Source organism: Erythrolamprus reginae, chromosome 9, assembly GCF_031021105.1.
Source record: "Erythrolamprus reginae isolate rEryReg1 chromosome 9, rEryReg1.hap1, whole genome shotgun sequence".
Classification (NCBI taxonomy): Eukaryota; Metazoa; Chordata; class Lepidosauria; order Squamata; family Dipsadidae; genus Erythrolamprus; species Erythrolamprus reginae.
Window position 1 is genome coordinate 14,677,350 of NC_091958.1, and position 27,945 is coordinate 14,705,294.

Below are 27,945 nucleotides of genomic sequence, written 5' to 3' on the forward strand. Positions count from 1 at the left end.
TGATGAGTCATCTCATACATTTTTTTGTTCTTCTCTCAATCATGTCCAATTCTTCCAGGACAAATCCCTGCAATTAATTTATTAGTTTGTTAGTTTGTTAGTTTGTTAGTTAGTTAGTTAGTTAGTTAGTTAGTTAGTTAGTTAGTTAGTTAGTTAGTTTATTTGTTTATTTGTTTGTTTGTTTGTTTGTTTATTTATTTGTTTATTTGTTTATTGATTGGATTTCTATGCCGCCCCTCTCCGAGAACTCAGGGCGGCTCACAACATATCAAAGAACATAACAATACATATGGAATCCAATTCATATGACTATAAAAACTTTAAAAATTTCTAATATAATTTAAAAGAAACGTTCGTTACCATTCACTCCACAGATGCACTAAAATACTCGTTGGTCAGGGGGGAAAGATCTAATGGGCCCAGGCCTGGAGGCATAAATAAGTCTTTAAACTTTTACGGAAGGCCAGAAGGATGTGGGCATGCGAATCTCTGGGGGGAGCTGATTGAAGAGGGCCGGGGCCCCCACAGAGAAGGCTCTTCTGGGCCCCATCAAATCTGATTGATGCAACCCTGAGGAGGCAGACTCTATGGGACCTAACTGGATGCTGGGATTCGTGCAGCAGAAGGCGGTCTCGAAGATAATCTGGTCCGATGCCATGTAGGGCCTTGTAGGTCATAACCAACACTTTGAATTGTGTCCGGAAACTAATGGGCAGCCAATGCAGTCTGCGAAATGATGGTGAAATATGAGTATGCCTTGGGATACTCATATGTGATGCCATAACTGCTCATGCGGCTGCATTTTGGACAATTTGAAGTTTCTGAACACTCTTCAAAGGTAGCCCCATGTAGAGAGCCTGAAGTTTGGAGAACCCCCAAATCCCACTCCTGATTGGCCCCACCCACACTGTCCGTCCTGTCCCAAGAGTCCCCACACGGCCCTGTATAGATGCAGATAAGTGCAGGGTGTGTCCAGAGTCTCAGGCAGGGCGAAAAAGTTTGGGAAGCCTCCAGATCCTAGAGAGGCTGTTTTCACTCAAAGAAAGCCCAGGGAGGGCAAAAAGGTCTCCCAGTGAAGGGCTGCAAAAATGTTTACTACCTCAACATGGGCGTGGCTTATTTTATGGGTGTGGCTTGCTGGCCATGTGACCAGGTGAGAGTAGCTTGATGCTCATGTGACCAGGAGGTGGCTTAAAGGTCATGTGACTGGCTTAAAGGGGGCCAACTTGACGTCATTCACGTCAAGGGTTTGGGTTAGGGTACCTGGCCTCTCCTCGTCTCAAAGAGATACAATTTCCCTATCTATTTACTATTACTGAACATCCCAAATATACTATTTAATTCTATGTACATGTGCCATATATGCCATATGTGCACATACATATTACAGGCGGACATATTACAGGTGGACAAAAATATACATTATCTACTATATCAGTGTTTCCCAACCTTGGCAACTTGAAGCTATCTGGACTTCAACTCCCAGAATTCCCCAGCCAGCGAATGCTGGCTGAGGAATTCTGGGAGTTGAAGTCCAAATAGCTTCAAGTTGCCAAGGTTGGGAAACACTGTACTATATAAACTGTATGTGTATGTACACAGAGAAACACACACACACACTTCTAAAATTATACATAACAAACCTCATTAAAACATACCCAGAGCCCAGAAGGGGGGAAAAGAAAAAAATTCAAAATTTTCCTACCGGTTTCTACCTATCCTGTTTTCCAAAGCACTTGAGGGCAGGACAAGAAGCAATGGGTGGAAACTAATCAAGGGGAGAATCAACTTAGAACTAAGGAGACATTTCCTGACAGAATAATTAAGCAGTAGAATAACTTGCTTTACCCTTAGCCTATCCACTCTTGACCTCTCCCGATTCCTAAGAGGTCAGTAAGGAGCGTGCAGAAGTGCACCAGCGTGCCTTCCGTCCCCTGTCTTAATGTTTCTTTTTTTTTACTACCGTAGTATCATGTATATAAATATTATTATATTTGCTGTGAGCCGCTCCGAGTCCTCAGAGAGGGGGCGGCATACAAATCTAATAAATAATAATAATAATAATAATAATAATTATTATTATTATTATTATTATTATTATTATTATTATTATTACTACTACTACTATTATTATTATTACTATTACTATTACTATTATTACTATTATTGTTATTATTTTGTACACCACTAATACGTACTTGACAAAACAAACAAAATAAAATAAATAAGTTGTAACTGCTCCAACACTGGAAGTTTTGAAGAAAATATTGGCTAACTATTTGTCTGAAATGCTGTAGGATCTCCCCTGCCTGAGCCGTGGGTTGGACTAGAAGACCTCCGAGGTGCCTTCCAACCTCTGCTACCTTTTGCAATTTTTTAAACACACACACAACACAGGGGAATCCCAAGCAGCGTGCGGGATTCCGCGCAGGCGCAGACAACCGCGCTCTCGGTCGCCCTCCCCGGCGACGCGGGGAACCGCAGAGGAAGGCCCAAGCTGCGGAGCGGAGTCATGGCGTCGGGCCGAACGGCGGGCCGGCTCAGCCTGAAGGAGCAGCGCTACGACCGGCAGCTGAGGCGAGGAAGAGCCGGCGAGGTCCGGCTGCGAGCCTTGGGGGTGGAGGGGCTCTCTAAGCCGCTGGTGGGGCCGCTTCCGGCCGGAGGAGGGCGGGGGGTCAGCGTGTCCATTGGGGCGCCCGGGGTTTGCAACCTCCGCAGCTTGTTTTGGTCCCCTTCTCCCGTGCAAAATCCCTTCTCCTTCTCCTCTTCCTCTCTTGGTTCCTTATTTCCGGGATCCTTTGATACGAATTTAGTGTGCATGTTTTACATTTGCATATCGAGTTGTATGTGCATGTTGTAACCATGGATGGATGTGCACATGTTACATATGCACATGTCTTCCATGGTATGTGCATGTCTGGCACACGAAATATTCCTGTATTTAAATATTACATATGTGGATATGCATATTATACACACACAACTGTGTATAATATATGTATAAATATAATAAATATATTTCCATTTGAATTCTATTTCGTTCAATTATTTCATTGCAGACACACAATCTATGCCTGTCTGTGTATCCATCAATTTGTCCATTAATATAATATAATATGTGTAAAACGTGTAATATAATATGTGTAATGCAGTGCAATACAATATTTATTTATTAATAATATATTTATTAATCAGATTTCTATGCTGCCCTTCTCTGCAGACTCAGGGCAGCTCACGTAATAAATACAATAATATAATGTATATTTCTATTTCAAATATATTTCGTTCGATTATTTCATTGCAGACACACAATCTGTGCCTGCCTGTCTGTGCATCCATCAATTTGTCCATTAATTACAGTACAGTACAATACAATAATACAATACAATACAATATTTCTCAATTAGATTTCTATGCCGCCCTCCTCCGCTAACTCAAGGCGGCTCACAACAATAAGTCTTCGGAGAGGGGCGGCATATTATTATTATTATTATTATTATTATTATTATTATTATTAATACAATGTAAAGGAAATCTAAATTTAAAATTAGATCCAAAACCCCAATACATTAAAAACAGTCATCCACATTCATCCCACATCCAGTATGTGAATATGTGTGTATATATATGGACAAAGACACAATGAAATTCTCATTTTTTACGAGAGGACAGCAATAGATATTTTGAGCGACTGATTTATTTTATGCCTACATACTGCCTTTCAATCCATTTTTTTTTCTGTCACGTTTTAAAGTCAGAAATATTTTACATTTTAAAGCAATCAATGATAATGTCTTTGGAGATTTTGAGTCATCCAGGTCGTGGTTGCCCTAAAGGTGCTTTTTCAAGAGGCAACTGGATTTTCTGGGTGGGTGGGTGGGTTATTTGTTTGTTTTTTTGTTTTAATACTGAATACTAGAGTGCCTTCCGACCCCTGTCCTATTGGCCTCCTATATCTCCTATGCCTTTCTTCTATTCCTATATCTCTTCTTCTATTCTTTCATTGATATGTTTTATTCCTATCTCTTCTATTCTTTCTTAGATATATTTTACTATGAGTATCTCCTCTATAACCTTCATCATGTATTTTACTATGTGTATACCCACTATTTATTTTATTTATTTATTTATTTTGTCCAATACATAATAAACATTGAAGAGAAAGATATGTAATAATATAAGTAAAGAAAAGAATAGAAGATAAGATATAAAAGTATAGGTGAACATAGTTGAAAGGAAGAAAAGATAAATGAGATAAGGAGAGACAATTGGACAGGGGAGGGAAGGCACACTGGTGCACTTATGCATGCCCCTTACTGACCTCTAAGGAACCTGGAGAGGTCAATCGTGGATAGTCTAAGGGAAAAATGTTTGGGGTTAGGGGTTGACACTACTGAGTCGGGTAATGAGTTCCACGCTTCGACAATTCGGTTCCTGAAGTCATATTTTTTACAGTCAAATTTGGGGCGGTTAATATTAAGTTTGAATCTGTTGCGTGCTCTTGTGTTGTTGCGATTGAAGCTGAAATAGTCATTGACAGGTAGAACGTTGCAGCATATGATCTTGTGGGCAATACTTAGATCATGTTTTAGGCAACGTAGTTCTAAGCTTTCTAGACCTAGGATTGATAGTCTGCTTTCGTAGGGTATTCTGTTTCGAGTGGAGGAGTGAAGGGCTCTTCTGGTGAAGTATCTTTGGACATTTTCAAGGGTGTTGATGTCCGAGATGTGGTATGGGTTCCACTAAAACCCTCATTGTGTATTGGACAAAATCAATCAGTCAATAAAAATAAATAAATACTGTTTTCAGAGCTGAAGAAGCTTCTTGGAAGATGCTCTTTCAAAAAAAACCCAAAACCCCTAGAAAGTCCAGTTGCCTCTTGGGGGGGAAAAAACCCATCTTTGGGACATTGGTAATGTATCAGTTTTCTGTAGCTTTCTCTCTGCTTCTTGGTCTTGAAAGTCGTATTTCTTGATGTTGCAGGTTATGGGGTGATCATGGACAAGAAGCTTTAGAATCTGCTCATGTTTGTGTGATAACTGCAACAGCCACCGGAACCGAAATACTTAAAAACCTAGTTCTACCAGGTATAAATTACTTTTAAAAGATATAATTGGTCCCCAATAAAGTTGTAGTTTAATCTGATCACTGATTTGGTTTGTTCTTTAAGGTATTGGATCTTTTACAATCATAGATGGGAATCCAGTCACTGGGGAAGATGTTGGAAACAGGTAATGCATTTTCTACAAATATTTGGTAATTTTCTGGTGAATATGCCTATTATGGTATAAACAATGGCATAATACAAAAGCATAATGATTTGTTTCAGTAAATAAAATACTTGGGCACTTAAAGCTCCATTTTAACGTATGATTAAAACCCACTAACGTTGACTTCTACCAATTATTTCACTACATTCCAATGAATATTTTTGTTTTGAGATTAGCCAATTGTGCCGCAATGTTTAATGGCAAGAATTTCATTTATTTTTAATTAAAATATATAAATATCCAATGGGATTTTTTTAGTCCCATTTACAATGGTAGATGGAAGAATTTTTAAATCCTCATTACTCCATGAACTGCAGTTAAACTGAGTGCCATTTTTAATACTTCCATATTGTTTAACTGGAGGGAACACCGATAGACTTATAGTGTTCTCTGTGTCTATGTCTCAATGTTTTACAGTTGGTAAAAGCATAATTTCAGATTGATTTGAAACTTGGTGGGAATATGGAACAAAAAATATGTGAAATACTATACTGCTATAAATATAGTTTACATTCTTGCTGCTTACCAATTTTGCTCATTTCATTATATACCTGTGTTGAAACTTTGTTAATGCCATTGTTCAACCACATTCCTGGTGATCAGTTTTATAGAATGGTAAAATCAACTGAGATGTTAATTGCAAATCATTAAATAAAAGAAATCTGTGTAGACTAACCCAGAAATGCCCTGATTGAAATTATTGGTTTTATTTATGTGAATTTACAAATTCACATGCAATACTCAAATGTATTGATTTCAAGCAGGGTTTTTTTAGAGAGGAAAAATGTATTAGAATTATCTGTGGAGTACACTTTTTTTTCATTGTTTTATTTTAGAAAATGTCATTATGATAACATTCTAAAGAAATGGTTTTTTTTTCTTTTTTAGCTTCTTCCTGCAAAGAAGCAATATTGGTCAAGTAAGGAAATACTAAATGTGTTTATTTACATGAATGGTTATGGTAATGCATAGGATCCATTCAATTAACTTTTTCCCCTTTCACAATAAATGTACACATACACATGTCTTGTGTGATTAACAATTGTATACATATCTACAGAGAAGTGATCCCCTTGTAAGAATTTATTCCTAAATAAATATATGTTGCAGCCTAAATTTATATCCTTGTGTGACCCACTTTTAAAACAAATAAGTAGATTTCTTAGCATGTAATCCTTTTCAAATGATTAGTTAATTCGCTTTGAAGATCTAATCATGGGTGCTTGCAAACAAAGTGTTACTCTGAACAAAACTTAAAGCAATGTTTTGTTACTTTTTCTGTAAGTTTGTATGCCCTTCTTCATCCATTGCTGGACATTTTCTGATATGCCCTAAATCAGTGGTCCCCAACGTTTTTTCCACCAGGGACCAGTTTCAGCAAGACAATTTTTCTATGGCCCAGTGGGGGCGGAAAGGGGCGTGGTTGGGGGCGGGATTAAGCATGGGGGTGCTGGTCCTCCCCGCCCCTCTTTCCCGCCATCGTCCTGTGGCCGGCAGAACCTGCCTCCCAAGCCCTCTTGCCCAGCGGGAGCTAAGCGCTGGAGAGAGGGGGTCAGGCTGGCCCTCCTGCCTCCCCCCAGCCAAAAACGCAAAAGCGCCCCGCGGCAGAAGCCAAAAGAGGCTTGAGCCTCTCGGTCTTTCTCGCCCCTCTGTCCCGTCCATCGTCCTGTGGCCGGCAGAACCTGCCTCCCGAGGCCTCTTGCCCAGCGGGAGGCGAAGCGCTGGAGGGAGGGGGTGGCGGCATGAGGGCCGGCAGCTGCTGACTCCACGGACCGGTGCAACATGCCCCACGGCCCGGTACTGGTCTGCGGCCCGGTGGTTGGGGACCCCTGACCTAAATCATTCATGTCTATGTTTTCAGAAGGAATCACCCCAGGATTTCCCCTAACATTTTCCCATTAATGTTTATTAAAACATCTGTATTCATATCTCTCTTGAATGTTGCAATCTATCTATAATTACATCTACCCCCAAATCCTTATTTTGGAAATTGGAATATGCAGTACAATTTTGTACCTATTTATTGAAAGGTGGGGGTGGGTTTTTGGGGGGGATATTTATACTCTCACTTTCAGGATAAAATTTTAAACCTGTTCATGGCAGTGACAGCAATGTAACACATCTGCTTATTTTTAAACAGAATCGAGCACAATGTGCCACAGAACTGCTACAAGAATTGAATAACGATGTCTGTGGAAATTTTGTGGAAGAGGTTTGCATTAAACATTTTTACACACGTTATACACATGTGCTAACAAGTCACAAAAGTATGTCAGCTATTTATTTTATTTATTTATTTATTTATTAGATTTGTATGCCGCCCCTCTCCGTAGACCTGGGGCGGCTCACAACAATAACAAGAACAATGTAAGGACAAATCTAATAATGTAAAAAACACTAAAAACCCCATTATTAAAAGCAAACAAACACACAAAAATTCCATGTATAAACTGTATAGGCCCAGGGGAGATGTGTCAGTTCCCCCATGCCTGACGGCAGAGATGGGTCTTAAGAACTTTACGAAAGGCAAGGAGGGTGGGGGCAGTTCTAATCTCCGGGGAGAGCTGGTTCCAGAGGGTCAGGGCTGCCACAAGGAAGGCTCTTCTCCTGGGTCCCGCCAAACGACATTGTTTAGTCAATGTGGGACCTAGCCAGTCGCTGGGATTCGTGCGGCAGAAGGCAGTCCCGGAGGTATTCTGGTCCGATGCCATGAAGGGCTTTATAGGTCATAACCAACACTTTGAATTGTGCCCGGAAATTGATCGGCAACCAATGCAGACTGCTGAGTGTTGTTGTAACATGGGCATATCTAGGAAAGCCCATGATTGCTCTCGCAGCTGCATTCTGCACGATCTGAAGTTTCCGAACACTTTTCAAAGGTAGCCCCATGTAGAGAGCGTTGCAGTAGTCGAGCCTCGAGGTGATGAGGGCATGAGTGACTGTGAGCAATGACTCCCGGTCCAGATAGGGCCGCAACTGGTGCACCAGGCGGACCTGGGCAAATGCCCCCCTCGCCACAGCTGAAAGATGTTTCTCTAATGTGAGCTGTGGATCGAGGAGGACGCCCAAGTTGTGGACCCTCTCTGAGGGGGTCAATAATTCCCCCCCCCCAGGGTTATGGACGGACAGATGGAATTGTCCCTGGGAGGCAGGACCCACAGCCACTCCATCTTATCCGGGTTGAGTTTGAGTCTGTTGACACCCATCCAGACCCCAACAGCCTCCAGGCACCGGCACATCACTTCCACTGCTTCGTTGACTGGACATGGGATGAAGATGTACAACTGGGTATTACTACCATAATATCAAATCTTGCTCTTGGGTAGACTAATATCAAAATTGTAACCAATTTCTCACTTTCAGGCAACAAATCCTTTTTAAGATGCGTATGATTTCATACCGTAAGCAGTGTTTCCCAACCTTGGCAACTCGAAGATATCTGGACTTCAACTCCCAGAATTCCCCAGCCAGCGAATGCTGGCTGGGGAATTCTGGGAGTTGAAGTCCAAATATCTTCGAGTTGCCAAGGTTGGGAAACACTGCCGTAAGCAACATGAATTTATTCCTGCAACAGTTTTCTTTTGCAGTGGTTACTCTATTGATCTAATTCCATATTAATTCTGATGTGAATTTAATAATAGTCAAGTTACAATAGCCTTGATTGAGGCGACTTACCTGACCAATGTAGGTGAGGTATGCCAACTATGATGAACAGCACTGAACTGTCTATAGACATGCCATTCCAAAGGGGAAAATATTTGAGTTTAGATTATTGTACCAATTAAAAATAGGCTTGCGGTTGTACTGAGCTAGAAAAGAAAGTTTTAATTCCGAATCTTTTTATATTTATTGTTTTATTCTGCAATACAAATGAGTGCTTTTTATGTTTTCTCAAGAGCCCAGATAAACTTCTAGACAACGATCCTTCTTTTTTCTGTCGGTTTAATGTAGTGATTGCATCTCAACTCCCAGAAAGGTAAGCTGGAATGTAGTTGATACAGTAATACCTCATGATACGAACTTAATTGGTGCAAGGAGAAGGTTCGTAAGACGAAAGGTTCGTAAGACGAAACATTGTTTCCCATAGGAAACAATGTAAAGTCAATTAATCCGTGCAACCAAAAAAAAACCCGCAAAAAAAGGGCTTTCGGCGACTGCTGGGAAGCTGCGCGGCTGTTTTAAAAGGTGACAGCCGGCCTGAAGGGCTTCCCAGCATCCCCCCGAACCCGGGTTCGGGGGGGTGCTGGGAAGCCCCCCAGGCCGGCTGCGACCTTTTAAAAGAGCCGCGCCGCTTCCCAGCTGTCTCCTGAAGCCGAACGCGGAAGTTCGGCTTTGGCGTTCGGCTTCAGGAGACAGATGGGAAGCGGCGCGGCTGTTTTAAAAGGTCGCAGCCGGCCTGGGGGGCTTCCCAGCAACCTCCCGAACCGAACCCGGGGTTCAGAAAAATTTTGCCTCTTCTTACGAACTTTGTTTGAGTTACGAACCGGCGTTCGGGAGGCTTCTGGGAAGCCCCGCCACCCGGCTGTCACCTTTTAAAACAGCCGCGTGGCTTCCCAGCAGTCTCCGAACGCCGGTTCGTAACTCGAAAAAAGTTCGTAAGAAGAGGCAAAAATTTTCTGAACCCCGGGTTCGTATCACGAGTTGTTCGTAAGACGAGGGGTTCGTATCTTGAGGTACCACTGTATTATGGTCTTCATAGACGTGTGTTTTATTTTGTGTTTGTTTTGTAAAAATGGAAAATATGCGTTTTTATTTTCAGGATATAATCTCTGTAGCTGGTTATTTTTCTTTATCCCTTGCTTGATACAGCTTTGCCTTAGTTCAAACATGGTGTATTAATTAAGCCACAGTGTTTGAGTTCACATATTATACTAAGTCAAAATCAAACAATATCTGATCTAATGTGATTTGTGGTCTCATTGTCCATCTCTTGTCATTCTCATATACTTTAAAATTGTGTATTTATCAGACAAGCTTCTTTTTCATCTTTATTATACACAAAGGTCGAAAATCAAAACTTTCAGATATTCTATCAAAACAGGCTGAATGGGAATTTTGTATGTGTTTGCTTGAACACAAGTGTGGATATAACTTGCCTTTCAAAGAGTTGCTATTTTATATGGAATATAAAATTGTAATTTTTTTAAAAAAATACTAGAAGGTGGCAAGCTAAAGGAGATATTACAAGATATTGTTGCTTGTTCAAGATCTTGAAATATGAGAGTTATCTATAGATGCTCTGTATATGGAATAAATATTTGTAGGTAGATTCTAGTGGTTGTGTATTTTCTGCATAATGTTCACTGTTCGTTTGCCTTATATCTTCTGTTTTTCAGTACATTGCTCAGGTTAGCTGATGTCCTCTGGAATTACAACATCCCTCTGTTAATTTGTAGAACTTATGGACTAATAGGCTATATGAGAATTGTTATTAAAGAACATCCCGGTAAGATGCATAATGATTAAAAAAAAAACATTCTATCATTAAAGAATATCCAAATAAAATAATTAGTGATTTAAAATTACTCTGAACCAGAGGTGGGTTTTAACAGATTTTGACCAGTTCTAGAGAACCAGTAGTGGAAATTTTAAGTACTTTGGAGAACCGGTAAATGCCATCTTTGACTGATCCTGCCCCAATTTATTCTCTGTCTTCTGATTCCCAACTAATTGGGAGGGAATGGATATTTTACAGTATCTTTCCTTTGCCACGCCCACCAAGCCACACCCACAGAACCTGTAGTAAAATTTTTGAATACCACTACTGCAATATGTAACCATTTATTGAGTCCTTCGGGAGTGGGCGGCATACGAATCTAAACAAAGAAACAAAAAACAAATATTAAAATTGTAAGTAGCAAAAGTTTCTATGTTTTTCCTCCTGTATTTTTAATCTCAGGTGGCTCATTTTCAGAAACCAACATCCAAAATGAAATGAGGTATACTGAAATAGATTATTTTGATAAAGAAAATAAATTGGATAATTCTTTAAATCACCTCCTTAACTTGTAAGGCAGGAAATATCATCAGTTCCAAATTATAATTTATCATTTGAAATCTGACTTGAAATACCCCTTGGATTTTACACTGCATGCTATCACCTCTGGATGCAATGTTCAATAGACAGGAAAGGTCACATCAATTACAAATGTATGCATAATCATTGAATTGTGTTTATTTAAAATATTTTGAGACCAACGTTTTAAGCACAAGCCCTTCAAGGCCAGCTTTATTTATTTTATTTATTTATTATTTAGATTTGTATGCCGCCCCTCTCCGCAGACTCGGGGCGGCTCACAACAGAATAAAACAATTTATAACAAATCCAAATATAATTTAAGATATTTAAAAAACCCCGGTTTGATTAAAAAAAAAACCCATTTACTAAACAAACATACATACAAACATACCATGCATAAATTGTATATGCCCGGGGGAGATGTCTCAGTTCCCCCATGCCTGACGACAAAGGTGGGTTTTAAGGAGCTTACGAAAGGCAAGGAGAGTAGGGGCAGTTCTAATCTCTGGGGGGAGTTGGTTCCAGAGAGTCGGGGCCGCCACAGAGAAGGCTCTTCCCCTGGGGCCCGCCAACCGACATTGTTTAGTTGACGGGACCTAATCGGTCGCTGGGATTCGTGCGGCAGAAGGCGGTCTCGGAGATATTCTATGTGTTACAGCTCTTATAATAACGTGAGCAAAATAAAGTAGAGAATTGGATAAATGAAATAACAAAGGAGAAGATTAAAAAATCTCCTGAATTTTTTCTATTGGGTATTTCAAATATAAAGTATAAAAAAGAAATTTACTATTTAATAATACATATATTGACGGCGGCACGAATAACATTCGCGCAGAAATGGAAAGAAAAGACGATACCGAAAGACACTGAGGTGTTTAAAAAAATTATAGAGTGTGCAGAATTAGACATGATGACTAAAAGGTTGAACAATCAAACTGAAACAGAATTTTATAAAATTTGGGATAAAGTATATGATTGGTGGAATGTTAAAAATAGCATTAAAAATTAAATATATAAGAATAAATGACTACTTAAAAATTATAAGATAGAATTATATAGTTTATATAGTTTATATTATAACTAACTCAGAAGTGTTTATATTATCTTCTTTAAGTATTACTAATAATTTGTTTATTGCTTTTTGATATATATATACATATAAGTATATTATTATTATTTTTTGTTAAATATATATATATATATATATATAAAGAAACTCAATCAATAATCTTAATTTTAAAAATCTATAATTAAATTTAATGATAATGTAATCTTCAAGTGTGGCTTTTCTGCTTAGATCTTGTAACAGTTAGAGCTTTTTATATTTTGTATTAGTTAGACTTCTATGATAAGCGGAGCAATAGTAGCTCCTTAAGTGTTTAATGTTGTATGTCTTTGTTCGTTTTACTTTGAAAATAATAAAAAAATTTTTTTTAAAAAATAACGTGAGCAAAATTGCGGGGAATCCACAAGCTTTAGCAATAAGGATGCCTTCAGTTATGGCTTCAGAACTGAAATGTTGTTTTTAATCTTTCAATAGTTATAGAATCTCACCCTGATAACGCCTTGGATGATTTGAGACTGGACAATCCGTTTCCAGAGCTGAGAGAACATATTCAGTCTTACGATTTAGAGCGTATGGAAAAAAAGGTTGGTACAGACTTGGCCAACTCATCAGTATGTGCATACAAACATTAGGAGATGTTCCAAAGGTGCTTTCTCAAGAGGCAGCTGAACTTTCTGGTTTTTCCTTTGAAGACGTTTCGCTTCTCCTCCGAGAAGCTTCTTCTGCTCAAACGTCTTCAAAGAAAAAAACCCCCAGAAGGTCCAATTGCCTTTTGAAAAAGCACCTTTGGGACAACCAAGACCTGAATTGACTAAGAATCTCCATAGACAAGCATTAGAGATGTTTCTTGAATTTGTTCTAGAATTGCATTACAGTGTTCCCTCGATTTTCGCGGGTTCGAACTTCGCGGAACGTCTATACAACGGTTTTTCAAAAATATTAATTAAAAAATACTTTACGGTTTTTTCCCCTTATACCATGGTTTTTCCCGCCCGATGATGTCATATGTCATTGCCAAACTTTAATCTGCCTTTAAAAAACATTTTTTTAAATAAACTTTAATAAATAAACATGGTGAGTAATAATCTAAATGGTTGCTAAGGGAATGGGAAATTGTAAATTTAGGAGTTTAAAGTGTTAAGGGAAGGCTTGGGATACTGTTCATAGCCAAAAATAGTGTATTTACTTCCGCATCTCTACTTCGCGGAAATTCAACTTTCGCGGGCGGTCTCGGAACGCATCTCCCACGAAAATCGAGGGAACACTGTATATGCTTACTACCTTTACTACATGTAAAGGGCTTTTATGGAGCGTCTCAATCATCCAGGACATGATTGTCCCAAAGGTGCTTTTTCCAAATGGCAACTGGTCTTTCTTTCTTTCTTTCTTTCTTTCTTTCTTTCTTTCTTTCTTTCTTTCGTGATTTCTGACAGTCTCAAAATGGGTGAGCAGTGTGGTCGGGCAGTAGGAAAAGCAAGTAGGATGCTTGGCTGCATAGCTAGAGGTATAACAAGCAGGAAGAGGGAGATTGTGATCCCTTATATAGAGCGCTGGTGAGACCACATTTGGAATACTGTGTTCAGTTCTGGAGACCTCACCTACAAAAAGATATTGACAAAATTAAACAGGTCCAAAGATGAGCTACAAGAATGGTGGAAGGTCTTAAGCATAAAACATATCAGGAAAGACTTCATGAACTCAATCTGTATAGTCTGGAGGACAGAAGGAAAAGGGGGGACATGATCGAAACATTTAAATATGTTAAAGGGTTAAATAAGGTTCAGGAGGGAAGTGTGTTTAGTAGGAAAGTGAACACAAGAACAAGGGGACACAATCTGAAGTTAGTTGGGGGAAAGATCAAAGGCAACGTGAGAAAATATTATTTCACTGAAAGAGTAGTAGATCCTTGGAACAAACTTCCAGCAGACGTGGTTGGTAAATCCACAGTAACTGAATTTAAACATGCCTGGGATAAACATAGATCCATTGTAAGATAAAATACAGGAAATAGTATAAGGGCAGACTAGGTGGACCATGAGGTCTTTTTCTGCTGTCAGTCTTCTATGTTTCTTTCTTTCTTTCTTTCTTTCTTTCTTTCTTTCTTTCTTTCTTTCTTTCTTTCTTTCCTTCCTTCCTTCCTTCCTTCTTTTTTCCTTCCTTCTCTTTCTTTCTTTCTTTCCTTCTTTCCTTCTTTCTTTCTTCTCTTCCTTCCTTCCTTCTTTCTTTCCTTTCTTCCTTCCTTCCTTCCTTTCTTCCTTCTTTCTTTCTGAAAACATTTCACTTCTCATCCAAGAAGTTGCTTCAGGTCAGAACTGAAGAAGCTTTTTGGTTGAGAAGCAAAATGTTTTCACGGAAAAAAACCAAGAAAATCCAGTTGCCTGCCAGAAAAACACCTTCGAGACCGACAATGGACATTCTTTCCAGAATGAAAATGGGGCTTGATTTAGATCAGTGGATTCACCTGTTATATGTCAAATCTGATTTTGTTATGGTGACTGGCTCATTGAAGTTCGTTTTGTTCATTCTAGGGGGAAAAAGCAAATTCCAAGCATGCTTTTTGAACAAGCTCCATTATTACAGACTTGCCTTCTCCACATGCTCTCAGTATAGTCTCAAGGTGGGGCAGGCAAGCAATAATCTTATATAATTCATAGGTATCTAAATGCTTTGCATTTTTTAAAAGTGCCTGGCTCCATTTGGCTTGTTGAGATGTCCAACACAGGATGTTGAATCTCTATTTTTAGCTGTGGTTTTTCAAAACGAAATGAAAATTGAGGAAACTACTTACCTTCTCTTTTATCTATTGCACAAAGTGAAAAGGGCTATTCTGCAATTATTTTGTAGCCACCCTTACCGAAGGCAATTCTGTTGATTTAGCTATTTTTTTTGCATTATGAATTGAGTTTGTACCAGCAACCCTACTTCCCAACAGCCCTGCTTTCCAACTTTTAGAACTGCACTATTTTTGTTGGTTTCTTTATTTCGCTATACTTGCTTTAATTTTGCATTTGCAGGAACACAGCCACATTCCATGGATTGTGATTGTATCCCAGTATCTAGAAAAATGGTGTAATGAGGTATGTAGATACCTTGGCGGCAATGTTCCCTCTAATTTTTTTTCGGGGTGGGCGGAAAAGTATAGTGTCTGAGCGGCAGTCCCCTTGGGACTGGGCGGCATAGAAGTACAAATAAATAAATAAATAAATAAATAAAATCCCTACTTTTTTTATTAAAATAAATTAATAATAAAACAAAACAAAACTCTATTACTATTAAAACTAAAATAACCAGCAAATCCAAAAACATAACTATTAATAAAAACAGGTGAGTGCTGGGGGAGTGTTTCTCTGTTATTATTTAAGTGCTTTTACCATATACTTTAAATCAAGAATCACTTCTCTCTCTATTTCTCTCTCTTTCCTGTCATTCTCTGCCTCAATCATTTTCTCATTTCTCTTCCCCTTTTTTTCTATCATTTCTCTCTCCCTCTCTCTTCCTTCCACTCCTCTCTCTCTTTTGCTTTCTTCCTCTCTCTCTCTCTCTCTCACTCTTCCTTCCTCTCTCCTCTCTCACTCTTTCTTTCTTTCCCTCTCTCACTCTCTCTTCCTTCCTATCTTCTCTCTCTCTCTCTTTCTTTCTCCCTTTCTTTCCTTCTCTCTTCCTTCCACTTTTTTCTCTTTCTCTCTCTCTTTTCCTTCCTTCCCCTCTTCCCCTCCCTCTCTTTCTCCCTCTCTCCCTTTATATTTATCTCTTCCTTTCTTCCTCCCTTTCTCTCTCCCTCTCGTTCACTTTTCTCTCCCTTCCCTCCCTCCCTCCTTCTTTCCTCTCCTCTTTTCCTCCCTCTCTTTCCTTTCTCTCCACGTCTCCGGCTTTGCTGACCGGCACAAGGCTAGAGCCAGCTGCCCGGGAAAGCCAGGAAGGTCCTCCTGCCCCCCCCCAGCCGAAAACACAACGGAGACCTTCGGGGGAGAGCGGCAGGAAAGCCCTGTGCCGGCCAGGAAAGCTTTCCTGCACCTCTTTCCTTGGGGGGGGGAGTGGCCTCCTCCCCCCCCCCCCCAGGAAAGAGTTGCAATAAAGCAGCGTGTTTAAAAGGCGCACTGCTTTCACGGAAAGCAAACCCGGCTTTCCTGGCTGGCACAGGGCTTTCCTGCCGCTCTCCCCCGAAAACACAACGGAGGTCCAGGATGACAGGCGGAGCGAGGTGGAGCAACGCGAGGCTCAAGCTGGTGGCAGAAGACCTCCGTTGTGTTTTCGGCTGGGGGGGGGGGGGGCAAGAGGACCTTCCTGGCTTTCCCGGGCAGCTGGCTCTAGCCTTGTGCCGGTCAGCAAAGCCGGAGACGTGGAGAGAAAGGAAAGAGAGGGAGGGAAAGAGGAGAGGAAAGAAGGAGGGAGGGAGGGAAGGGAGAGAAAAGTGAACGAGAGGGAGAGAGAAAGGGAGGAAGAGAGGAAGGAAGGAAGAGATAAATATAAATGTTCTTTATAATGAAAATTCACTTAAACCAAGTCCTCTTTTGCTATAGCAAAGAGCACTCATCTCCAAACAAACTGGTAATTTGTACAAGTCCCTTATCAGTCCTGTGATACTTAGCTTGCAGCTGTGAGGCAATTCACAGTCCTTCTTTCACAAAGTAAAACACACTTTGCTCTGCTTTAGTTTCAAAGCGGGGAAAAATCAGCACACAAAAGGTCAAAGTCAGTAAAGCAGTCACGAAACACAAGGATCAGATAATCCTCCACAATGGCCAAAGCCACAGGCTGCTATTTATAGCAGCCTCACTAATTACCACAGCCCCACCCAACCACAGGTGGCCTCATTTTCTTTGATAATAATCTCTCAGTTGTTGTTGCCTATGCATCGCTCTCCGCATGCGTGGCTGTATCATTAACTCTTGTTCTGAATCCAAGGAGGAGCTAGATAATTGATCTCCTTCTGAGCTGTCTGCCACACTCTCCTCCTCCCTGTCACTCATATCTTCTTGGTCAGAGGAGCCTTCATCAGATTCCACCGGGGGCAAAACAGGCCTGCAGTATGTGGATGTCTCCCCCACATCCACAGTCCTTGGGGCAGGAGCTGGGCCAGAGCTAACCACAACAAGACTGAGTCATGTTTAGCAAAGAATAGGCCTTAAATTAGTCATAGCTTATTCCACTGATAATAGATATTTACAATAGATTGAACTTGGCTGTAACTCACTGCAGTACCCTGGCTTAAACATTTGGACTTGAATATGTACAAGTAACTTTTTGATGTGCTCCACTTTATATATTCTTGCTTGAACCCATCTTCCAGCAGGTGCAGCTACCTATGATTTGGTTAGCATTATTATACGTACAATTGGAGTCCTGACATTTCCTAATAGAGTGGAATTTTAAGACTCATTTGTTTTTACGACAAAACTGAGCCAGATTCACCTATGGTTTGATGTTGAACTAATTTTTATTTCCCTTAATACATAGTTTAATATAATTAAAACCTGTGATATTTCTGTTTAGAATAATGGTCAGATACCTAAGAACTACAAAGAAAAGGAAGCCTTTCGGGAGACCATTAGGCAAGGTGAGAGTTTTTGACACTGCCTTATTGTAGCTTTATGTATTGGTAGGCTTTATTTAAAGACGCATGTAAATATGTGTCTAAGTCTATATCCGTAGCATGCAATGTGTATGCTCATTAATTTATTAAATTATAATTAAATTAAGTTAAGCTCATTGATGTATCTAAAATATTCCCATATATTTGTTCTGTCTGGGTCACTCCGGACGCCAAGACCAACCCAAAAAGAGAAGCCAGACACACCGGTAAAAGGCAAAGGCAGTTTATAAAATTCAAGAAAAACACAGGTAACAGAAAATGTCCTTACAAAGCAGGAAAAACACTGGAACTCCAAATATATCCACGAAGGCAATTGTCCATGCAGCAATACAGGATTCTTGCTGCCAAGACGAAGCTGTAGATAACAGATATCTACCTCCCACGGTTCCTCCAAACTGCTGGGCCACAAGCCAGGAACAGAGACACCGAGATACAATGCAGGTTCACGTAACTCCAAACTGATAACACTCCACATGGCTTCAAGGGCTTGCCTGCCTTTTAAACCCTCCTAAGGAGGACCACACCCAAGCCCAGCTGTTCCTAATTCAGTGTTGATAATACTTCTTTAATTGCTCCTTTCTTTGATCTGGACGTCTCTGTCGCATGTCAATGACGGCTTGTGCTTCATCACCTAATGACTCCAAACTACTGGCTGGGGAGAGCCCCCCCCCCCCCCCCCCGGGGCTCTCATGCTGTTCTCCTTCATCCCATTCCTGACTTTCCTCTCCCCCGTCAGCCCCCTCCTCTTCGCTGTCATCCTCCTCCGGGCATGGAGCCAGCAGAGACACAGCCGGTCCCTGAGCAGCCTCAGGATGAACCACAACAATATTAATATGAATTCAAAAGATAAAGGAGGTCTATTTATCACCTATTTTCTAGTTAATAAATCTTAATTCAATCAGTTCGTCATTTCTTTCTAGGAATTTTAAAGAATGAAAATGGAATACTGGAAGATGAGGAGAACTTTGAAGAAGCCATTAAAAATGTAAACACGGCTGTAATTGCTACCAAGGTAAAGGAAGCTTGCCCTTTCTATCAGGATTTTTAATTTCATAATGACTGCATTCCTAAGGGGGAAAAAACCCTCAATGTGGAAATAAATATTTTCTTGAATTTGGCTTTTAGGTACCAAGTGGTATTGAAGATATTTTCAGCGATGATCATTGTATCAATCTTTCACAGCAGGTAGTAAATACAAATCAATTGAATATTCTAGTCCAGAGTTCTGACACTCTGAATAATCTATCTATCTAGATCAATCTAGTTTGGCTTATTTCATTCTTCTTTGTTCCTTATTTCATTCTTCTTTGTTCCTTAGACTCCATCTTTTTGGATTCTGGCCCGAGCCGTAAAAGAATTTGTGAGCAAAGAAGGTCAAGGAAATTTACCTGTCAGGGGTACAATTCCAGATATGATTGCAGATTCAAATAAATTTATCAGCTTGCAAAATATGTAAGTATTTTTCTGCAGTCGTTTAGTGTCATATTTGTATCAAGTTCCCTTTCAAACTGATGTTTTCTGCAAATGCTTTCATTGTGACTTTATCAGCTCCCTATTTTGGGGTGGATCTAACTTTGGTATAAAGGTGCTATCAAACTGGTGGCAAAGTTTTACAATTGCTAGCTCTAAAAATATCAAAGACTGCTTTTAATTCATAGTAAAAATAATGTCATAATCACAATGGAAAAAGCTTTCTGCTTCTCTTCCTGTAGATCAGTGGTTCTCAACCTAGGGGTCGGGACCCCTTTGGGAGGTCGAATGACTATTTCATGGGGGTCGCCTGAGACTCTGGGAAAAGACAAATTTCCCCTGGTATTAGGAACTAAAGCTTCTATTCTGGCATCTTAGAATTTATTTTTACAATCCGACCAATCAGGCATTTACAGTGGAGGCATCCCTCTGACCTTCCTGCCAATCAGCTCAAAGCTCTGTTGAGAGAATTGGTGCTAGACTTATGGTTGGGGGTCACCACAACACGAGGAACTGTATTAAGGGGTCGTGGCCCTAGAAAGGTTGAGAACCACTGCTGTAGATGTAAGACACGCATTTAGGCAGAGGTGATATAGAAGTGGTAATTTATAGTTGGTTAGTTCCATATTTCAGAGTATTCAGTAGATGTCGGCAAAGGATCAAGATCATACCATAAGTTGCTCAAACCTACTCATGAGACTCCAGTCAACTAAAGTTTAGTACTAAATTGGTGCCAGATAAGAGTCAACATAACTTAAGAGGGATTGGACTTATGGACTTAAATTGGTGGCAATGTAATGACTCTAAGCTGATGCCATGTTTAACTCTGCCCCCCAAGCTCTACCTACTCTTCTATAGTAGTGTTCTACTTCTATGGGTAAAATAAATCAGAGATGCAGTGTTTTTAATTCCTCTACATAACTTGGTGTAGGTGGCCCTTCCAAAACATCAAGGAAGAATATACTGCTGATTTGATGTGACTAAGTAGAAACTAATTTCCTCAGTTCCTTTTTTGTAACTCCATTTTACTCATTTGGGGGAAAGACAAGACGTATTTTATCCAATTTCGTGTTCAAAGAATTCCTATTCTTGATCAGAGAATTCCAACTTAAATATAAAATATTGAAAATTCTTACTGCTTTGCACGCTCCAGTATAAATAAACCTTCATAAAGACAGAACAGTTGGCTTTGCATTCGTTTCTTTCTAGTAAATAAAGTGTGCATATTCTGAAGCCTATTGATTTTAGGGTTAGATTTGCTGAAATTCATTTCTAGAACTTTATTTTTTTAAGATACCGTGATAAAGCCAAGAAAGATGCCGAGGCTGTCTCTAATTACGCTGCAAAGCTGTTGCAGTCAGTTGGCAAAGTGAGTAGTAGAAAATGCACTTTTCATTCTCTTAAAAGAAATTGAAGTAAAGGGTAAAGTAAAATTTATTTATTTATGTATGTTTTTAAAATGTATAGAACTGCCCACCTCACAAAACAAATGGCAGGGCGGGGATGAATGGGTAAGGCATCTTGAAATATTTCTTGTTGTGGTTGATTCCCAAAACATTAGCCGCCCCGAGTCTACAGAGAGGGGCGGCATACAAATCTAATTAATAATAATAATAATAATAATAATAATAATAATAATAATAATAATAATAAATAATGGAATTGCACAAGATAGATAAAACATTATAATTGGGTATGTGCCCCCAGCTATGGACATATGATTAAATCAAATTCTGTAACAGGAATCTAGAAGACAATTCTGATTTCATTAAAACGAATTTGCATTTTGTTCACAGGCACCAGAATCCATTTCTCAAAAAGATTTAAAATTGCTTTGTAAGTATTTTGTTATGCTTACGTCAAGTTAACAAGGCTAAATTGTAAGGGATTCTTTTTAATTGCTTCCACTTGACTGCTCCTACTAATGGAATAGGTTAAACAAGAAATCAGTCATTGTTTAATAATGTACCCAAACTGAATCCCCTAAAATGCTTTTTTATTGTTGTTGATTAGCCTTAATAGTGCAGGAAGAACATTTTAAAAAGGACTTCGCTACCGTATAACTGTATGCTGCATAACTAGACATCGTAGTTGAGAACTTTATAGAAAAATTGAAAACTTGTACAGTGATACCTCGTCTTACAAACGCCTCGTCATACAAACTTTTCGAGATACAAACCCGGGGTTTAAGATTTTTTTGCCTCTTCTTACAAACTATTTTCACCTTACAAACCCACCACCGCTGCTGGGATGCCCCACCTCCAGACTTCCGTTGCCAGTGAAGCACCCGTTTTTGTGCTGCTGAGATTCCCCTGAGGCTCCCCTCCATGGGAAACCCCACCTCCAGACTTCCGTGTTTTTGTGATGCTGCAGAGGAATCCCAGCAGCGCAAAAACAGGCACTTCACTGGCAACGGAAGTCCGGAGGTGGGGTTTCCCAGTGAGGGGAGCCTCAGTGAAATGGAAGCATCACAAAAACACAGAGTTCTGGAGGCGGGGTTTCGAGGATTTCGGTGTTTTTGTGATGCTGTGATTTCACTGATGCTCTCTTCACTGGGAAACCCCACCTCCTTTTTGCGATGCTGGGATTCCCCTACTGGGATTCCCCTGCAGCATTGCAAAAACACAGAAGTCCGGAGGTGGGGTTTCCCATGGAGGGGAGCCTCAGGGAAATCCCAGCAGCGCAAAAACGGGCACTTTGGCTGGCAAAAGGGGTGAATTTTGGGCTTGCACGCATTAATCGCTTTTCCATTGATTCCTATGGGAAACATTGTTTCGTCTTACAAACTTTTCACCTTAAGAACCTCATCCCGGAACCAATTAAGTTTGTAAGACAAGGTATCACTGTACTTCAAATTCCGTGGCAAATTTTTAAATATTGTTTGGAAATATAATTGCAAGAATGACATAACTCTCTCCTGCAGGTTGTAAGAATTTTTATATTTAAAATACCTATTCTCTCCTGTCCCGTTCCCATTTTCCCCCTCTTGATATTCTGTGTTTAGGCAGTAACTCAGCATTTCTTCGCATAGTACGATGTCGATCTCTTTCTGAAGAATATGGACTGAATACTTCGAACAAAGATGAGATCAGTAAGCTTATTTATTTGGATCCTTTTGCAGTGTTTTAACGTACAGATAAATCTGTTTGATATAGAAGAAGCATGGCCTTTTTTCTACCTTCTTCATTTTTGCTATAATGTAGAAACAAGATTTTAGTTGCAAGCAAGATCTGAGATCTCCAGGAAAAAAACCCCTTTGCATTTGTATATGTTGTGAATGCAATCTTGTGATGATGAATCACATGTGTAGCTTGTTTTTATTATTCAGTAAATAAATACTCTTACTGTCCCTGCATAACATTTGAATCAGTCACTAGGTAAATAAATGAATAGTATTTTATTAACTGAGCTGGCTGGTAGATATTGGCATATTTATAGCTAAACAAGCAAAGAGCATAGGAAAAGAAATTACAGATTATGGTGGTGTTTTATTCCCATCAATCCTGTCCATCATGGCGAATATCAAAAGATTGTGGGTAGGGTGACTCAAAATATTCAGAGCATTCAAGTTATGTACTGTGTATATAGGAATGTTGCTTATTAATGCAATTACTTGGAATGGTTTTTCTAGTCACTGTTTTTGTGAGAGACATCTAAACTCTGTATTAAAATCTAGTTTATATAATAATAATAATAATAATAATAATAATAATAATAATAATAATAATTTATTGGACTTGTATGCCGCCCCTCTCCGAAGACTCGGGGCGGCTCACAACAATAATAAAACAATATAGCAGTAAAACAAATCCAATATTAAAAAACATATATAAAACCTCAGCAATTAAAACCATACAGCACATACATACCAAACATAAAATATAAAAGCCTGGGGGAGGATGTCTTAGTTCCCCCATTCCTGGCGATATAGGTGGGTCTTAAGTAATTTGCGAAAGACAAGGCGGGTGGGGGCTGTTCTAATCTCTGGGGGGAGTTGATTCCAGAGGGCCGGGCCGCCACAGAGAAGGCTCTTCCCCTGGGGCCCGCCAAACGACATTGTTTGGTCGACGGGACCCAGAGAAGGCCAACTCTGTGGGACCTTATCGGCTGCTGGGATTCGTGCAGTAGAAGGCGGTTCCGGAGGTATTCTGGTCCACTGCCATGTAGGGCTTTAAAGGTCATTACCAACACTTTGAATTGTGACCGGAAACTGATCGGCAGCCAATGTAGGCCATGGAGTGTTGCAGAAACGTGGGCAAATCTAGGGAGCCCCACGATGGCTCTTGCGGCCGCATTCTGCACGATCTGAAGTTTCCGAACACTTTTCAAGGGTAGCCCCATGTAGAGAGCATTGCAGTAATCGAACCTCGAGGTGATGAGGGCATGAGCGACTGTGAGCAATGACTCCCTGTCCAAGTAGGGCCGCAACTGGTGCACCAGGCGAACCTGGGCAAACGCCCTCCTCGCCACAGCCGAAAGATGATGTTCCAATGTTAGCTGTGGATCGAGGAGGACGCCCAAGTTGTGAACCCTCTCTGAGGGGGTCAATAATTCCCCCCCCCCCCAGGGTAATGGATGGACAGATGGAATTGTCCTTGGGAGGCAAAACCCACAGCCACTCCGTCTTGTCTGGGTTGAGTTTGAGCTTGTTGACACCCATCCAGACCCCAACAGCCTCCAGGCACCGACACATCACTTCCACTGCTTCGTTATTTATTTGCTTCCTCTTCAACACTTAAAGCAACTCATGTATTTAATTCCCAAGCGATTTGTCTTATGTATGTGATAGAGAAGCTCTTTTTAAATTATTATTGTTATTGTTGTTGTTGTTGTTATAATGATGATGATGATGATAGGATTTCTATGCCACCCCTCTCTGAGGACTCACAACTTATAATACACAATATACAATATCTTGAATCCAATTAATTAATTTAAAAAATCTAAGTCTCCTGTCCTGTAGGTTGACTATATGCTCTTATCTATAAATGTGTAACATGGCAGAGTGTGGATGCAGAGAATAGAGAGGAGGAGATATAAATACGATATGGAAACATTCTTATAGCAAGTGGAATATGCTATGTGAGAAATTGAGAAAGAGGAAACACATTTAGTCAAGCCTTTAACAATTTTCTCTTGCAATTTACATTTTGTTACTTGAAGCTTCTCATATGGACAATCCAGATAGTGAAATGGTGCTGTATCTGATGTTACGAGCGGTGGACAGATTTTTTAAACACAATGGTAGATACCCTGGTAAGGTTGTTTTCAATATATCATATGCTTTCTGAGATAAAAATGAATTATTTCTGTAATACTGTACTTTCTGTAATTCTGTTCTTTTCTGCTTGGTATATTTTTCTATGGGATAGGGTGGTATTCTCTTCTGTAACAAAATTATATTTCATTTACTTGCAATAAAATATTATGTCTATAAGAATCATATTTTCTTTTCAGGTGTTTATAACTATCAAGTGGAGGATGACATTGGAAAACTTAAATCTTGCCTTAATAGTTTTCTTCAGGAGTATGGATTGCCGGTAACAGTCAAAGATGATTATGTCCATGAATTGTAAGTGTTAACTTGCAAAAATACTTTCCAAGCACTTATTATGATGCATTATATTATGGCAACTTTATTTTCCTTTTGTAGTTGTCGATATGGAGCTGCCGAACCACACACCATAGCAGCATTTCTAGGAGGTAAAAATATTGCCTTTTTCATGTTCCATGTGACCTCAAACCAATTGACATGCAAATAGATTTAGTATGTCTTACACTGATACTACTTTTTATTCTCATGTCCATTGTACTAATACCTTTGTGTTAATTAGAGGTAGTAACCATTCATTATACTGATAAAATTCCCTTTGCTCTGATAAAAATATCTCAGATTTAAAATTGTTTCCAAAGTTTATACATGTACAATAATACTAGTTTGTACTCTATAGTTGTTAGTATATCTTGATATATGTGCTGAGATATTAAACAAATAATCTCTAAACTGCAGCCAGTATAGATGCACGTAAAACTCCCCAGATTAAATTACCCTGCTTGAATTTTAATTGGGAGGATCAAGTAAGATGAATTTGGAGTCACAAACTGCTAATGAAAATATTGAAGAGGCTTTTTTTTAGGGAACAGTTGGTAGTTGAATTTTCCAATACCTATTACCCCAACTTCTCTTGTTGATGATAGGATAGGTATAAAAGGGTTCTCAACTGACAAATTCAGATTATAGACAAACTTTTGCCAAAGTTTTGTGTATAAAAACCCTTTTAATAAGGGTTTTTAGCTATTTTAAATATTAGATTTGTTATACGCTGTTTTATTATTGTTGTTAGCCGCCCCGAGTCTACGGAGAGGGGCGGCATACAAATCTAATAAATAAGTAAGTAAGAAAGAAAGAAAGAAAAATTCTTGCCAGGATTTTTTAACTGAATCTACCAGAGATTTAACATGGAAAAACTGCAATTGTCCATTGAGTTGAGTCAATCACAAGAGTATTAATGCTTTATTTCTACCCATTGATGTAAGGTGGCATCTGATTTTAGAAAACGTAGAGCTAGGAAATATGCATTTGGATTTGAATCAATTGGCTTTTCTTATATATTTTTATTTGTTATTCCTTGGCTGTTTTACAGGAGCTGCCGCTCAGGAAGTTGTGAAAATTGTTACCAGGCAATTTGTAATATTTAACAACACCTACATTTACAATGGGATGTCTCAGACCTCAGCAACATTCAAACTGTAAACCAACCCAACTATGTTGTTGGAATCTGCAACGGCTCTTGATTTGCATTCTGTTCTGTTAAAAGTATCGCTGAAAAGAGTGTATAATGCCAGCTCCTTTCTTTGTATTATTTTAGTCTTTCTAAATTCTTTCAAATTGTAATAAAGAATGTACCTTGCATTTTAATAAAAGACATTAGGACGTGGACATTATGGCTTCTTCAAAATGTAGCCACTTTACCTACACCTCTTCTCCATATTTTATATACACATGCAGCAAGAGTGTGTGTGCGTATGAAATATTTAATTAATTAATTAATTAATTTGTATGCCGCCTATTCCCGAAGGACTCAGGGCAGCTTACAACAATAAAACAATAAAAACAATACAACAATAGAGTCAATATAAAACCATCTAAAAACCTCATCGACACAGACATACCATATCATATATACCCAATCATATTTTATAGAGCCAGAAATTAGGAATGTTAGTTGCTCACAGCCCCCATGCCTGCCGGCAAAGCCAGGTTTTTAAGGTTTTCTGGAAAGCCAGCAGGGTGGGAGCAGGGGGTAGTTGGTTCCAGACACGTGGGGCCGCCACAGAGATGGCCCTCCCTCATGGCCCCACCAGTCGACACTGTTTTGTCAATGGGACCCGGAGAAGGCCGACCCTGTGGACTCTAAATCGGTTGCTGGGAGCTATGTGGCAGGAGACTGGTCCTAAGCCATAGGTAATAACCAATACCTTAAATTGTGACTGGAGACCAATTGATAGGCAGTGCAGCCCAAGGAGTGTTGGTGTAATGCGGGTGTACCTAGGCACACCCACAATAGCGTGGGTGTACCTAGGCACACCCACAACAGTATGGGTGTACCTAGGCATACCCAATTTTTAAACATTGTGCTAAAGAAATTACTGTTTGAAGTAAATACGCAGTGGCAATGTGTTAGATCTTCATATGTAAGAAACAGTTTCTTGCAACTTACAGATATATTCCATGAAAAAACTGTTTCACAAAGAGAATTGGGCATTCATTGAAAGCTACTGGTAAAGAAAAAGGCAGCATTTTTAATTGATTTTTTCCCCTTTGTAGTGCTGACACCAATATATTTTGGAGGTTTTCATAATGCTTATAGCAGCTTTTGGGGACATTTGACTACAGAGAAATGGAGCCCACAAAAACCACTACTCAGATTTTCCTCTATGATCAGCTGTGGTCTATAAATTCTAGATCCCACTCACTATAATATGCAGTGTTGTTCTCAATATTATAAATGTGTCTTTAAACCATTAAGAAAATAAAACATTTTGGAAAAGAATTCATGACACTGGTATAGTGGTAAGGATTACATGCCATAAACATTTTTAGTGGGTCATGCAAGTTTTATATTTTGAGAAAAGCAAGCCCTTTAAAAATGGCTGCTCTTGAAACAACATTTCAGTGCAAAATCATAGTTGATATCTCTGATTCTGTCACTAGAACTGCTTTGCTCCAAAGGGAAATATTCAATGAGACTTGCATGTCTCTCTCTCTCTCTCTCTCTCTCTCTCTCTCTCTCTCTCTCTCTATCTATCTATCTATCTATCTATCTATCTATCTATCTATCTATCTACAAGTCTTCGGCGAAGGGTGGCATACAAATTAATAAATAATAATATACAGTGTTCCCTTGATTTTCGCGGGGGATGCGTTCCGAGACCGCCCGCGAAAGTTGAATTTCTGCGAAGTAGAGATGCTGAAGTAAATACACCATTTTTAGCTATGAACAGTATCGCAACAGCCTTCCCTTAA

At 39.5% G+C, this 27,945-nt stretch overlaps 1 protein-coding gene across 1 annotated transcript; it reads left to right on the forward strand.

Moving 5' to 3' along the window:
• Positions 1-2,439: 2,439 nt before the first annotated feature.
• On the forward strand, positions 2,440-26,358 carry NAE1 (NEDD8 activating enzyme E1 subunit 1). The gene is made up of 20 exons (XM_070760410.1): positions 2,440-2,577; positions 4,984-5,087; positions 5,171-5,231; positions 6,159-6,189; positions 7,411-7,482; positions 9,167-9,246; positions 10,607-10,716; positions 12,830-12,939; positions 15,370-15,432; positions 17,849-17,912; positions 18,869-18,960; positions 19,074-19,133; positions 19,267-19,400; positions 20,712-20,787; positions 21,215-21,254; positions 22,423-22,509; positions 24,582-24,674; positions 24,876-24,990; positions 25,072-25,121; positions 26,063-26,358. The coding sequence occupies exons 1-20, from the start codon at positions 2,513-2,515 to the stop codon at positions 26,170-26,172; spliced, it is 1,617 nt and encodes a 538-aa protein (XP_070616511.1). The 5' UTR covers positions 2,440-2,512; the 3' UTR covers positions 26,173-26,358.
• Positions 26,359-27,945: the final 1,587 nt, after the last annotated feature.

Bases quoted from the DNA above. Each gene is read 5' to 3' on its own strand.
- NAE1 (XM_070760410.1), top strand. From the start codon at position 2,513: ATGGCGTCGGGCCGAACGGCGGGCCGGCTCAGCCTGAAGGAGCAGCGC. The intron at 9,247-10,606 runs GTAAGCTGGAAT...TCTGTTTTTCAG, and splicing joins GCATCTCAACTCCCAGAAAG to TACATTGCTCAGGTTAGCTG. The intron at 25,122-26,062 runs GTAAAAATATTG...GCTGTTTTACAG, and splicing joins CATAGCAGCATTTCTAGGAG to GAGCTGCCGCTCAGGAAGTT.